Below are 15,213 nucleotides of genomic sequence, written 5' to 3'. Positions count from 1 at the left end.
AGAGAGAGAGAGAGAGAGAGGGGCTGAACGGAAAGCAACATCACCGCCTTTTCCATCCAGCATCTCCACCGACCGACACCGAACTCGAGTGGGAACACACAACTACTGTCCTCCGGTGTCCAGAGTTCCCCCTCCTCCTCCTCCACCACCTCAAAATGTCCGTGGGCAGTGACTTTGGGAACCCTTTAAGAAAATTCAAACTCGTCTTTCTGGGGGAGCAAAGTGGTAAGACGCGTTTAATTCTCCCGAGAAGTTCATTTTTGGTCGTGAGTCAAGTGAACCCGTTGCACCTGCCGGTCAGTCAGCAAGTTCATCTGCTGGAGGAGACGTTGAGCTAGCTAGTCTGGCGCCAATGCGTCTCTCCTGAGTTCACTGTCTACAACTGAAGATGGGGAGGAAAAAAATAACCTGTGTGTGTGTTCAGTTTGTGAGGGTGAGGGAGGGGAGGGTGGGGAGGGGAGGGCATTGTTTTAATCAAATTAGGAGCCTGTAAGGTTTCACACAATGGGCTGGAGTGTGTTTATGGTAGCCTGCAGTCTCTGAGTTTAACTGTACAATTACAGAGGCTCGAATAATGTCCACCTTGTAAAGCGTTGTAGCTGGCTATTAATTAGTTTGAAACATCCTGGACTAGCTATTGGGATTTATACAGGATCAGTTGCAAGTGAGTAAGGCTCGGTAAACGAGCCTGAATGTGTGCATGTAGGGAGAGTGTGTGTGCAGCCTCGGGTCTGATGCTGGGGATGATCCGAGTTGGTAAATATTCCTGTGTGTGGAGACACACCCAGGTTGTCAGTGGCGATGAGATAACTTGTGTGGCTGCAGTCTGTCTCTGCCCGGGAGTTGTTCCAGTCTGCCTGCCGAGGCTGACCAAGTTTGTGATTCTGCATGATGACTTGTTCTATTAATTATTGGTTCTTGTGGAGACTGATCTTTATCTGAGCCTCAGCCTCAAGCTTTTACTCACCCACACCCTCAGACATGCAAAAGCGTCCCCTTTTTCTGAGGCTTCCGTGTGGCAACAAAATTGTTTTCCAGAAGATTACACTGAGCTGGCTGAGACATGATTTGAATCTTTAGGTTTACTTTGTCTTTGGAACAGGGCAGGTCTGTTAGTGGTCTAATTCAGAGGTCTTGAGCAGCCAAATGAACCACATTAGTCATGGTTCAGTCCTTCAGTAGGCCCTATTGATCATCCACTATAGTGGCCCATGCATTACGGAGTGTGTTGTTCCATTTACAACAGTGTAGCATTCTTATTATCTACATAATAACAGATACATGTTGTCTGTACAACCAAACATTGATGAACACAGAGATACCTTAACTGAACCTGAGAATGAATACTGACAACTGATGATGCCCCGCAGTGCTCGTGGTCAACACTGGTGCTGAGACAATTTGTCCATCAACAAAAAAATCAATTGCCAGCTATTTCTATAATCGTTTCATCATCATTTAAGTAAAATAATGTTTTGGTTCCAGCCTCTCTAATGAGAGATTTGCTGCTTTTCATTGCCAATTTAATATCTTTGGGTTTTAGACTGTTGGTCAAACAAGACAAGACATTCTGACGAAGTTGGGCTCTAGGAAGATGTGATGGTCATTTTGAACTATTTTCCAGCATTTTGACAGATTCAACAATAATCAATCCATCAAAAAAATCAGATAGAAAGCAATGAGGACAATAGTCATTAGTGCAGCTCTAGGTAAGATGGCTTCGAGTGCATTCAAAAGATATTAAATGAGATTCTTCACATTACTCTCTGTAACCTATAAAACAATTCCCCCTCTCTAAATGAAAGCAAATTAGAACCACTATGTATATCGTATCCAAACAAAGGCCTGTTGGTTGGCTTTACTCCTGGGCAGTTTTATGATATTAAGTGCCAAGCAACAAGCCAAAGGGGATTTGGCTGCACAAACATAATATCAGGGAGTGTACTGTGTTCACCAGACAATGAATCTGGCTGAATGGTTTGACATTCTGAACAATGGCCAATCAAACTTCTTCAGTATTCAAAAGGACGTATAGGTTTTGAGAATGATGTGGCACAGAGGACATCTCCAGCAGAGGAGAATAATCTGATTGATCTGATTGTTTTACTATTTGTGTGTGTGTGTGCTATATAAAGCATTATTTCCGGCTCTTGTAAGCCTCATTGATTCATTCTTCAAATACGAAGAGTCCTCTCTCTCTATCATCATTTAGATGCTGAATGAGCAACTGGTTGCAAATACAAGCAGAGGCATCAGGTTTATGGGGGTTTCCAGGTTTGCTGCAGGACTACGGTCTACAATAATTACCGACATGTTTGTGTCATATATGAACATAAATTGGTTGTTACTGACCGTTGGCCTGAATTATTGATGAGGAGGACCATTGGACCACTTAAATTCCATAATGGTGCAACTTCCTTTCTTTTTGCTGTAGCTGCTTGCTCATTGCTCAATAAAATCTGCTCTTAAAAGGTTCCTTTGTGGGGTTTTGTTTTTTCACTGGCCAAAAACAATGATGAGGACATCTGTTAATGTCCTATTGAGATATATTTTATGACAAACATACTGTACAATAGCATTTGTGGATTCTCTAATGACAGGTAACAAGAGGATCACCAAACCAGCATTTCCTGTTATTACTGCTGACATCACCACTTGTAATTATGGTAACTGCTGTAAAGTTTCTTATCAGCAAGAAGATAAACCTTTGGCCTAATATAATCTTTGTAGGGTTTGTAGGGATTTTAGCAAGTAAGAAGCGGTGGTTCGCCTCATTCTGTAGCGCTTTTGGTAAAATGGCGAGGGCCGTTGAACTCTTAAGCCACTGGAGACCCCACTGGTCTGTGATGAGGGGTCCCACTCCCTGCCAGTCTGGAAGAGTGAAGTGTGTGCCTGTTATCAGTGCGAGCGAGGGGCTTTATTTGTCAACCAGTGCTCATCCAGACAGCGGCAGCGGCAGCCTCGTTTGATTGGGTCGTCTCCGGTGGAGCTGTGTCTCTCTGACATGTCTGCTATAATTGCAGCTGGTGCCCAGGCGGGCGTGAATCCCGTCAGCTCTGCCACTATCATTTATTAATGTACACGACTGGACTCAAGTATGTCAGGAACAGGGGCATGAGTACAGAGGCTGCGGTGAAAAGACCATTTATTCTTTGTTCCTGTGTGCAGTGAGGGCCCATAATGGTGGAAGTGTCTGAAAAATGTGCCTGTAAAGGGAAAGATGGCATGATGTTCTGTTTTTCATAAAAGAATCAGCTAACGTCAGAGAGGTGGGGGCTCCAGATTAAGTGGGTGGAAGCAGGCAGAATGTTAAATGAGCTGTCAGGAAGTCTCTCCTCCTGCATACTTCTTTGGGTGTTTTCTACACTGCCTGTACAAAGGAGGCCCACTAAAGATTTCCTTGACAAAGCTGAAGGCTTTAAGCAGGCCAATCAGCTGTTTCTAGGTCTGTGTGCCCACACTGCTGGCAGAAACGGCATTTTCCAAGTTCCAGCCTCAGAGAAATCTACCAGGTCATTGTCAGAACACCTCAGATTACTGCTCTGCATTTATTGGGTCATAGACGTTTTGCCATAGGCACGTTTTCAAAGGAGCAATACTGCATGGTACTTTGTAAAAGCTAATTGTTTGGAGGTAATCCCCTGCTGCATGCTTCATTTCACCTCAGACAAACAGATGGGAATACATTTGGTAGATGCATCCGCATGGCTGCCATGAGATTTTGCTCACTGAATCAAAATGCCATCTTCCATCTTTCACTGCACAGAGATTGCCATCGCACAAACGAGAGCTGGCTTCAAAATACTGCTGAATCACCGCACCAATATGCTTCAAAGTAGGGTTTAGTTGGTTGTCTAATGCATCAATCACTGTGTCTGCAGGGAACAGCTTTCTGAGCAAATGAAACTCTGAGTTTTGGCTTGCCCAGGCAGGGAGCAGCCGACACATTTCCTCACTGTGGCTGTGAAACCACAGATGCAGACATAGATACTAAATATTAACACACACATGCACACATCAAAAACATGGTATACACCACCAGAGACCAGACTTTTCCCGTCTTTTTGCTGGTAATATTTAAGGCTTTGGTTTAAGTTTGATTTGAAACGGACTTCTGAAAAACTGCTTCCGGCACTTAACGTATGTGGAGCTTGTATTGTGCACCCATTTCCTCACAGAAACGGAGACAAACAATCAGTGGTGAGAAGAATGTCTTGCTGGTGTGAATCAGGAAGGTTGCAGATGAAATGTGTCGAGAACACTGCTGTGATTTTCATGTAGGCTGGTTGGCTTTTGTTTGTCTTGTCTCTATGCAACAAAAAGAATAATTTCATTATACCACAGGCCGTTAAAGTAGTCATTTATGTTCATCATAAAGACACAGAACAAAGTATATTTATGTGACAATTTGAAGTGCGTGTTTGAAAGAGCTAGGACTGTACCAAAAATGATTATTTTTCTCGGTATGAACATGGTGCGACCAGGTCACATCACTGTCTTTGTGTCTGTCCTCTGCTCTCTGACCGAGGGTGGGGCTGAGCTACACAGATGCAGAGAGGCACAGCAGGTAGGATCAAGTTTGCGGTTCGGCAGTCTTTGCACAAAATCTGGCAATGCAGGACCTTTTGGCTGGGTTGTGCGGAGGCGTGGCCATGTTTAATTGTGCTAAAATGTAACCACCGACTAATGCTGCTCCCTCTCCTCACCCACTCTCTAGCTCGCTCGACCACTGCTGCTCTTGCTCATTGTGCCAGGGAGGAATGAATGATATGTTTGCAAACAGCAACCGATCCTACTCGTTCTGCCTTGAAGATCAGATCACTTTATTGAAACTGAGGATTTTGTTTAGGGATTTTTTTTTAAGGGTGATGATGTCATAAAGTGTGAGGACAGACATTTGAAGCTTCAAATGTAAACTAATGACATTCAGTACAGCCCTAGTTTTCACTGCTGCAGTACCACAGTAGGTTTAGGAAATGATCAACAAATGATCCACATGAGCTTGGTTTGGTGCTGATATGCCACACCCAAGAAACAATTGTCACGTAGGGTTGGGCAAATTATTTTAGGAAACACCAAAACCACAGTATTCTGAAAACTCTTGTTGTGCAATGCTGTATATATAGCCTCAGGTGTGTGAAGGGTGGAGCACGTGAGTTCTGTTGGCTAGTTAAAGCACAGTGAGGCAGGTCACAGGGCTTAACCGGTGCCTCAGCAGCTCCTCAGCAGCTCTTTTGAGGGGTCCGGCTGTCCTCACACCTCACTCAAACTAAATCCTGTAGTGTGGCACAGCCAGCAAGCTGTGGAGTAAATAGAGTTTGCAGACTTTCAGCTTGTAGGATTTTCCTTGAATGAGGGATTGAAGACAAGCTGTCGATATTGACTTGAAGTCTTGAGGGTTGAAGTCTCTGGGAGTCTAGCTTACATTCCCTGAACGACGGCTCTCCCGCTGTAGCATTTGATGATCTAGCTACGTCTAAAGATTACTGGTCATCATTTCACATCCCATTGCGTCTTCCCGGCAAATGTTCTTCTCTGATGGATTGAGGGAAACAACTCCCTGACAGCTTTGATCTGTTATTGATCGGCTCAGCTGCCCATTAATGGGTGTAATTGATCAAAAGGCATCAGCAACGTGCTCTTTCCATCCATGGCTTCAGGGCACACACGTCTGGCAGTTTTGTGTGTTGTCTTCTGAGCCTGGCACCCTCTGTATTTGTATATACTATACAGTCGAGGCCTCTTACTTGTTTTTAGCCATGCTAGAGGCATAACTCTAAGGATGGCAATGTTGCTCTGTCGGCCGGTCCACCACTTTGGTCCAGACTGAAATATCTCACTACTGGATGGATTGCAGTTCAATTTTGCACAGGCACAGACATTCATGGTCAACAGAAGATTCATTCTAATTATGTTGGTTATTCCCATTATTTTGTAGTCCCCTGACTTTTCATCTAGCGCCATTATCATGTCAAAAATATGTCCGATACTTTTAGTCGTGTTTCTACTACCAACACAAGACTCCTTCACAATGCTCTCGTATACTGACTGTAGCACTTACATTGGGACAAAACTAGGACCTTAATCTGCATCTGCTGAGGTCCATTTTTCTGCTATGACACATTTCACATTGGATATATTGCACATCACTGAAGACGCTTAGGAAAATTGAGGGGCCTAAAAATAATATTGATAACGGTTGATTATTATTATTTTTTTAATAAACTTTACAAGTTTCTGACTTATTAAGAGGCACTTTCCGTCCAGCAGGAGCTGGTCTGCAGCCAAGGAATACCAAGCAGAGTGACGGTAGCTCTGTACATATGCTGCACAGCTGAGTGGGCGTGTTCCCAAAGGCCCATGGGAAAGCACAGCCTCACTTATACACTCTGCCCAGAATAAAACAGGATTGCAAATCTGTCTGCTGCCCATGCAGTGATGTAGAGAAACTGTCTGATTCAGTTCCGCCCGCCTGTGTGCCAGTGAAAAGATTTTGGAAGCAATATCTGACAACACAGTTTTATAGAGAGCAAGAATAAAACCAGAGTGAGTGCTGCTCTTATTACAAATGTAACTTCTTGCACTGCTTTTTTAGAATAAATGTTCAAGACGAATCTCAGGAATAGATTCTGTAACTCTTTGGTACCTCACACCATTCAGCTGGGGAGAATATTTGTAGACCTTTCTAAATTGTCTGCCTTAGAAATAGATTGGACTCTTGCTTAATGTGAGCTCTTTCGAGGGAGAGAGACACAGAATACCATTTCAACATAATCCCAGTTGCTCAAACAGAACAGCTCTGTGAATAAAATCCCTGCTGTCGAGGAAGGCTGTCATTTACCCAGCATGGGATGTGACACTTCACTGAGTTCAGCAGGTCTCCATCAGTGTTTACCCTTTCCCCAGCTCCCCAGATGAGCCCTCATCATGGGGCTGCTTTAGCCCGAGTGGAGCATGGTACAGTGGTACAATGTTATTTATTGATGACTTCTGTCATTTTTTTTAAATGATGTTAGTGTTTTTAATCAGCACTGTTCAATACAGCAGACGTGAGTGTCAGAATATATTGTCTCATTGAGATGCCAGTGTGAGCACCATGCAGAAGGTCCTGCGGGGATTTATGGAGTGGAGGCCAGCTGAACATTCATCACTCCAGTTTAACATAGTAGGGAGTGTTTTATCTAACTCAGTGGACAAAGAATGAATCACTACCACACGACTTGCAGAGAAACAGATGCCGCAATGTAGGACCACTCCTGATGACGGTTATTGTTAAAAGCTTTGTTTTTTGTTCTTTTTAATCAGATGCTAAGTATTTCTGTCTCTCCACAGCCCGTTATAGTGCTTATCCTGTCAGCATCCTTTGATGGACAGGAAGGCATCTCCAGGCCCTGTTTGAACCGTTTTATCTATTTTTCTTTCTGGAACCTGAATGAATCTTTTAGACGCTGATGTCTGTTTAGTTGAGGCCTTCGTCCCACACACACACACACTCACACACACCCCTGGAGCTGTGGGATAGTTTAGCCTTGGAGCAAAGGCAAGCCTTGATCCCAAACACAATGGTTACAATGCTTGTTTTGTTTCTGCTGTGAAACAAAGATTTAAAGGTAAACAAGCTAGAATTTCATAGTGTGAGATCAGCCTTGAGTCAGCATTTCCTTACTGCACCCATCATGACTGTTCAATCTGAATATCAAAACTATACTTAGTTAGACTACTGGTTCAATGCCAATATACAAATGTGTTGCAAACTTGATAAGGCTATATGTTTTCTTTAAGTCACAGTCATATAAATTACAGGGATATTTACATTTGTAATTGGATTGTTTTATTATTATTTTATTGACTGTGCATTTTAAAGTAGTGCAAACCTCATGGTCTTATTAAGAAGCCATATTCCGTTTGAAGAAGGGTTCTCAAATTTGATGAAGTTGTGTTTTTGAATTGGCTAAAAACAAGTCTTTGGTGTATGTGGTGTATGCAAGCAGAGCTGAGACCAGCTCAGTCTCCCCCACTGGTTTCACAATGCACTCGGAAGCAAAATATTTATTGGCTCTGGCTGTTTGCCAGGGTCAAGAAAACAGGCTTGAAAACACTATAAGCCCACGTCGCTGTGTTTCTATAAGCCAGCCACAAGACCTTGAAGGCCTAAAGGTTCTATTGTTTAGTTTACTTTTAAATCTTTCAGCCACCTTGTGTTTGAAAAAATGGCTTCATGCGATGAAGAATAATTAGTTTGAGGGTAGACTGATTTCTCTTAGGATAGTCTGGTTTTAGGATTGTTATCAACTTAATAGAGTTCCAGTCCAATCTTTTATTGTAGGATAGTTTAAACTAGTTTGTCTGATAACAGAAGAAAAAGGATAACAAAGGATATTACTTTAGAAATCATAATTCGTTATTTTAATAATTAACAGTCCAAAAAAGGTAATTAAATTACTTTGTGAACCTACCAATGCCAAAATCACACTACTAAAACCTAATGAGTAAAGAAAAAACACAAACGCCAGCCAGTGTCTCTGTTCTCTGAGGGTTTGCCACAGGTAAGCTGGCTACCTACAAAGACTCCGCCCCTCCAGGAAGCATAGAGACAGGAAGAGGAAATTTAAAGTAGGAGGAGATTTTCCACATGCAATTTTATTTCAGTCGGTGTGTCAATAACCAAATTAATTTACTCCTATGATGTACAGTGTATTTGATATGGCAATTTTAGATTTGTCAGGATGAAAAGTGTACAAACAGCACATAAAGCAAAAGTGCTTAGTGCTCCTACTAGAAGATTAAATGGCTGACCATGCTTCACATGGACTCATTATTAACTGGCACAGTCAATGCTGCTTTAAACAAGCCTGATTCAAAAAAAAGAATTAAGCATTAAATTATTCTAGTGATAAATTGATGGGAGTATTGGGAAGACATTGCATAATCATGATCACACCAATAAAAACAGAATCTAACCTTGTTACCACTATTACCCTTTGGTCAATATTAGCCCATTATATTCCTGTGCTGCCCCTTGTTACTCCTTAAACAGCAAAGGAAAATGAACCTTATGGACACCTGGATAATGAAATTTCAGTTAATTTTCAGTAGACAAAGGGTGTACGATTATTATATTACTAATTCACTTTGGAAACTTCATGCATTTATTGGCTTTCCAAACAGCTGAATTGGTTTTACCTTTCTTTTTGACCAAAGACTCTCTTTCTGTTATCTTGGCTGAAGCTGAACTAGACATACTACTGCCTGGCTGTTTTGGCTTTTAAAGGGGTGGTGAAAGTGCACCCAAAGTTAAAGGAAAGGGATGTGCGATTTATAACACAAGATAAAATTAAAGCAGAATTGCGAGATGGAACGTGGCAGAATAAGGCTTTTTAAAAACTTTTTATTTAATACATCATTTTTATAAAAGAAAGCAAAATGGGAAGACTGGAAAAAACAAAGAACTCATTGTACCAGCTTAAATAAACATGATATATTTTGTCAGATGTCCATTATTGTCCAAAGGAAGCATCCTCTTCCACTGTGGCGTAGGCAGTCCGTTTCTCACATTTCCTGAGGAAGGTTGATCCTCCAGATCTCAGAGAGAAAGTCATCCTTTCCATTACAAAGATGTCTTTAACTATGTCTGTCCACTGCTTGAGGCTTGGAGGCTCAGGTTTGTACCAATTCTTTGTGATTGCTTTTGTACTAGCAATAAACTGTATTTTACACAGATAAGTCTTTTTTGTTAATCCAATCCTCTCTTATTACACCAAGATACAGGACGTTAACAATCATTAGGGATTTCATATTCCAAAATCTTCTTTAGAGCTAATCATATTAAATTATTTATTTTTTTTCAAAAATATATGGGAGGGATTGTCCATGTGCCTGCACTGTCTCCAGCACTGTTGTTGTGCCTGGGATTGTTTACTTTTAATGTGGGGTGTAATGAAGAAACAGATACATTTTTCCAACCAGATTCTCTCCGCTTCCTCGAGCTTGTAGATGAACGCTGTGTTCTCCACATTTAACGCAATCCACCTGTGATATTTCTGTGTCTAGTTCTCTTTCCCATTTTGCTTTAATGGGCCACAATAATAACTTTATGTTAAGTATTTTGCTTTCATACTCGTTAGAAGCCAAAATTGTAATTGAAAATAAAATTTGTTTAATTGCCCAACCCTGGTGTAAATTATAAGTCACAATTATGAGTCACTTTCCTCTTGTGCTAAAAACTAACCAAACTACAGAGACTATTCAGGACATTCAGTAATCAGGTCTGTAGACAGTTTACTTCCACTCCCAGACATAGCTACAGGGTACTTTTGTTCATCACTAACTTGGAGGTCTATTTTAGTTGTGCAGTAGTTTTTTTAACGTAGAGTATTCTCAGACATGTTGAAATCAGGCTCTACATAGCTCAATGAAAAATTACTTTCTCTTTCACTTACTGTCTTGCTGCATATCGGGCCGTTGGACATTTCATGCAGCTGTCTATACCATTGCAGACTGCATTATTGATGCACATTTAATTAGTGTTCATTCATACAACTTGAAAAAATGATGTGTCGCTAGTAAAAAACATGCGTTTCCACACGAGTCATTTAGAATTTATTCTTGTTGAGTATGTTGTTGCAACCTAAGTTATGACACAAACTTCATTCATCAGCATTTAATTAGCATAATGGACTTAATTATTTTGTGTGCCTAATATGTTTGTGCATTATTTAGTTTTCTGGGTACCCAGTGTCACTCCTGAGGGGAATATGGAAAGAGTCTGAGCTGGAAATGTGATTTCTGGTCCATACTGAAGAATACTACAAGTTTTCATTAAAATTAATGAAGGTAATTGGATGTATGTATTGTTCTATTTATAGTAGCAATGTTTAATTAAGAGGTATTGGTCTCTGGTGATGTAGAAGCAACAACTTGACAATGGATAAAAACCAATGAAAATTAATCAGGAGGTAAACATGATATGCGTACAGCCCAGCACAATGCAGGGTTAAAACCACACTAAGAGTTGTTATTTGTCACCCCCCAGTTGCAATACCACTGTGGTAAATATGGAAAGTTGTACACATGCATTTCTTATGATTACATTACTTTTAATCAAAAACAAGTGAGTTTACAACTTTTCTAAGCCAAACAGCAAGTGCAACAGAACAAGACATAGCAAGCCAGCTAATAACTTACTAGTCCAACAGCAAGAAGGCCAGCTGGCCGCCAGTCTGTGCAGCATTCCCCCACTTCCACCCCTTCTGAGGCCGGAAAAGTTCTTCTTCCCAGTGGTCCAAAGCTCCATGCTACAGTCCTGGGCGTCCAGGGTAACACGGATAAGCTGACTAGCCAACAGCAGTTAGACCAAAATAGTTTTCACCAAAATTAGTGACATAGTTGGTGCTGTGTGAAGTTAAGTAGTGCAAGAGCTGGTGTACGGGGTGCAGAGCAATGACCGAGGCTCCGTTCACCCTATTACAACTCAGTGTAGCACTTATGTTGCTTTAAGTTCTGATCATTGGAATTTGTAAATTAGTTGGTCTGGGATTTGGAAAAATAAGGTAGGAAATGTGATCACGGAAATTGTTAGCCAGGTTGGTAAGCCATCTCTCAAATCATGATCTATACCATCTCATGATCAATTAAATTGGTAGATGGTAGCCTCAACAATATTCACACTAATTCAATATTTTTAATTTGCTGCATGAAAAAACAGCCATGGATGATGAGAGATTGGTACAACATATTCAGCAGCATGTATTGAACACTTCAACACCTGCTTGTAATTTCAGTAATGAGATTTACTCAGAGCCACTGCAGTTAGTTTTGTAAATTTGCTTTGTTAACCCCACTACTGATCATTTAAACTGAGTGTATAATGTAATTTCTATCTGCTGTATTCAACACCAAGAACATGATCTCATAATATTAGAAGCAGTACAACATACTGTATGTCTAGAAAATGGGGAATGAAAGCAGTGTCCTATTTCTCTGAGAGAATGCTGTTTTCATTTCTCCAGCCTCCAGCTGCCCTCTGCCTTGTGAGAATGGAATCAGATTTAAACATTAAAACGTCAGGTTGGTCTGTCTCAAGCCCTCTGGCTTCAAACAGCAGACATATGACTTCTATCTTCTTTCCCAGGGCAACCACAAACACACTACGAGAGTCATATATCTCAAAACTGGTGTCCAGCCTTGGTGGATATGTCACTGTGGTCTTACTGTGTATGTATTTGTGTGTGTGTGTTGCTTTTAGTAACTTCAAATGCCTCATTAGACTGCATAAGAGCTGAAATGGCTTTTTGAGTGCTTTATGTGTGCACGGGAGACTCTGCCTTTGTTGAGTTTGAAAGCATGTTCATCCATTATTCAGAGGTATTGGTAAATGGACGTGTCCTGGTACGAGTTCATATTGCAATCTCTACAGGCGCTGTCCATGTGACACATTTTAATAACAATTAATGCTGCACAGATTCTGTCAGATAGGAGTGATAGACTCTAAAATGACTGAAATAATAAATAGATCCATTGAAATCCATAACTTCCTTGCTTCATTCATTGGTTGTCAGCAGGGAATATATGTTTGAGTATACTTAAGTGTGAAGAGTCTGCTGGTGATGGCATTCTTTATTGTTGATTTAGTATGTTGTTTGTATGCCATTCAGAACACGCATATGTTTCCAGACCTCTGTGAGCTTGAGGCCGGCTTTGTCACGTCTCTCACTGATAATATCACAGTCGGTGAGAGCAGTGTCTCTTTGGTTTAGAAGGGAGTCTTGTAGCCAACTTTAATATAACTTACATACACTAACCTGTGTACCTATGTAACCTATTTTTCATGGTGAATTGAATACAGGTGGTTTCTTGTTGTTTTATAGTCACATATACCATGCCAACTATACTCAGGTGTTTTCAGTTGTGGCTGATTAGACCTCGGCTTAAGTTGGGGGTGGGCGGAGCTATGCTGCAAGTTAAACTTTCTATAGAACAAGAATAATAGAGGTGAAAGTTGTCCTGGTTAGGGATATGTCAATCAGGTACAGTGTGTACACACTCACACAGCCTTCAGGAGAGGTTTAATCAGGCAAATTAAGTGGAAACGCCTGTGTGGATGGACCAGGGCTTTATAATTTAAATGAGTTATAACCTCCTTTATTAAACTTGACACATGAAAATATGCTGAAAGGACTTTGAAACAGTGGTTATACTGTATGTTCTGTAACAAAGCCACAGAAGGTTTAAAAACTGGGTTTAAACATTAAGATATAGTCTAACCTATAAATCACCTTAACAGTGTTTAGGTTTAAGACACTGCTGTGTCCCAAGTCCATGCAAACTAACTGCACACAGCATAATAGTACATCTGTATACACTGACTCATCTTCCAATAGTATTTGGTTTTAGCAGTAAGTTTGTACAAGAAATCAACATTACCTGTTTTACACTAATGAAATGAACCAATACGTGCGCTTAGATATCAATCAAACTGCGACTATAGAATGCCAATAAAAGTGCTCAAAGACAAAGTACAATGTTTGTCTAATTCAACTATTTGTTTTGTTGTTGTTTTTCAAGATTTTTCTGTTGCTGTCTCACCATCATTTTTAATTCATGAGTAGCTTCATTTCATTTGTCCATTGCATTGTGGGACAAGAGTGTGTATCAACAGCACTCAGAATCAAGCCTTTTTAAAAAAAAAAAATCATGCATGACTGACTCTTGTATACCTAAAATGGTAGCAAAATATAACTAGAGAGCTAGGCTTAACAAAACCTGACCAATGTAATCTCATTATAGTTCTTACAGTGTCATGAAACATAGAGGCAGGATGTCATCGTTTACTTCCAGTTGGGCAACATGCAGGCAGAAAGCTGGATAATTCTACTTTTCATTGACACAAACACAACAGTAAAGCACGTAGCTGCAACAAATTCTAACCAGTTATATGTTTGCTTCACACATAATTCTAGGTATGTGATTTTATGGATTTGCCAGTATAAAAAATTTTCTTAATTATTTTTTTCCTCATTGGCGTTACATCCTGAGACGCAACCATTTTTATATCATTAAATTGTTAGACACATTTTCAAATGAAGGGCATGGCTTTAGGTGAAGTGAACTATGACTTGTTGATGTTGATGTCAGATGCAGCTAGTTAATGTGTGGCCAACATCCACATACAGTAAATCGATCAAAGTGTTTCATTGCAGAATGATTTTTAACTGTATTGAGGGTGTCAGTTCTTTTAGATTTTGTAATGCGTGTGTAATTTGTTAACTTAGAGTGAAGGAAATTCATTTGGAGGCCATCTGCTGTTTGGCTTCCTCCTGTTGGGTTCTGTATGCCAGCTGCTATGACTATGAATAAACAAGTACACAGATGCAAGAGTCCATATCTCTCCTACTGGTCTGTATCTTCTCCAGGTCTCCTTCCTCAGCAAGGACAATCATAAATAACCACTCATTTTTCTCTGTTCCTTCATTCATTGCTAAATATTAGATATCTGCCTCTCTCCAGCGTGCCGAGCTCTCATCCCGGTGTCGTGCGAAGGCAAAGCATGACACACACTGTTTTATTTTTATCCATCTCCTTGTGAGCAGGAGTGGGGCCCATGCAGAAAGCACTGCTATGCTCTGATTGGCTGCCAAGTCCTCAGGGGTATTCCATGATGCCTGCCGCCAAGTGACCAGCAGTGTGTTTACCTGGCTGCTTGACACACAGCTTCAGGGCCGGATGGATAACTTAGTGTATTATTCAGCTTTATAGAGCTGTGTGTGTGTGTGTCTGTGTCTGTGTGTGTGCATTGTCTGGTCCATATAGTAACAGCAAGGAAATTCACACATAACTGAATTTATTTACAGCATCAGTTATTATAGATTTTTAAATTCTTGCAAATACAAAAGTTCAAATGTTTGCAGAACTATTTCTTTAATTGGAAAGAAACATGCCCTTCTTAAACTACACTTGAAAAAAGTTCTAATTTAAAAAGTTTATTCCAGTCTCTGCTGTTAAAAACACATGTGTACACATATCCACTATATAAATGTTCTGAGAATGCTGAAAAAGACTGTATTACAATCATTCAATACAATTATCTACAGTTCTTGTGATATCACGTAGGGATTTATCAGGTTCGTTCTAGCATATTTGTTACACATTTGTTTTTTAGTCACTGATTGTTTAGGTGTAGAGGAGGTGAGAGAATCCTTAACTAACTCATTTTAT

At 40.5% G+C, this 15,213-nt stretch overlaps 1 protein-coding gene across 2 annotated transcripts in view; it reads left to right on the top strand.

Annotated features, from left to right (window-relative positions):
* The first annotated feature begins 6 nt into the window (after positions 1-6).
* rab6ba (RAB6B, member RAS oncogene family a) overlaps positions 7-15,213 on the top strand; it is a 46,477-nt gene continuing 31,270 nt past the window's right edge. For both annotated transcript variants that reach the window (XM_035654061.1, XM_035654060.1), the window contains exon 1: positions 7-225. In XM_035654061.1, coding sequence (XP_035509954.1) covers positions 156-225 — 70 coding nt within the window. In that variant the 5' untranslated portion in view covers positions 7-155. The remainder of the gene's footprint in view (positions 226-15,213) is intronic.

The sequence above is a fragment of the Morone saxatilis genome, unplaced genomic scaffold (genome assembly GCF_004916995.1).
Source record: "Morone saxatilis isolate NCDOM2014 unplaced genomic scaffold, NCSU_SB_2.0 Contig12, whole genome shotgun sequence".
Classification (NCBI taxonomy): Eukaryota; Metazoa; Chordata; class Actinopteri; family Moronidae; genus Morone; species Morone saxatilis.
The sequence above is the reverse complement of the archived record's forward strand: the minus strand, read 5'-3'. Positions and strand labels throughout refer to the sequence as shown.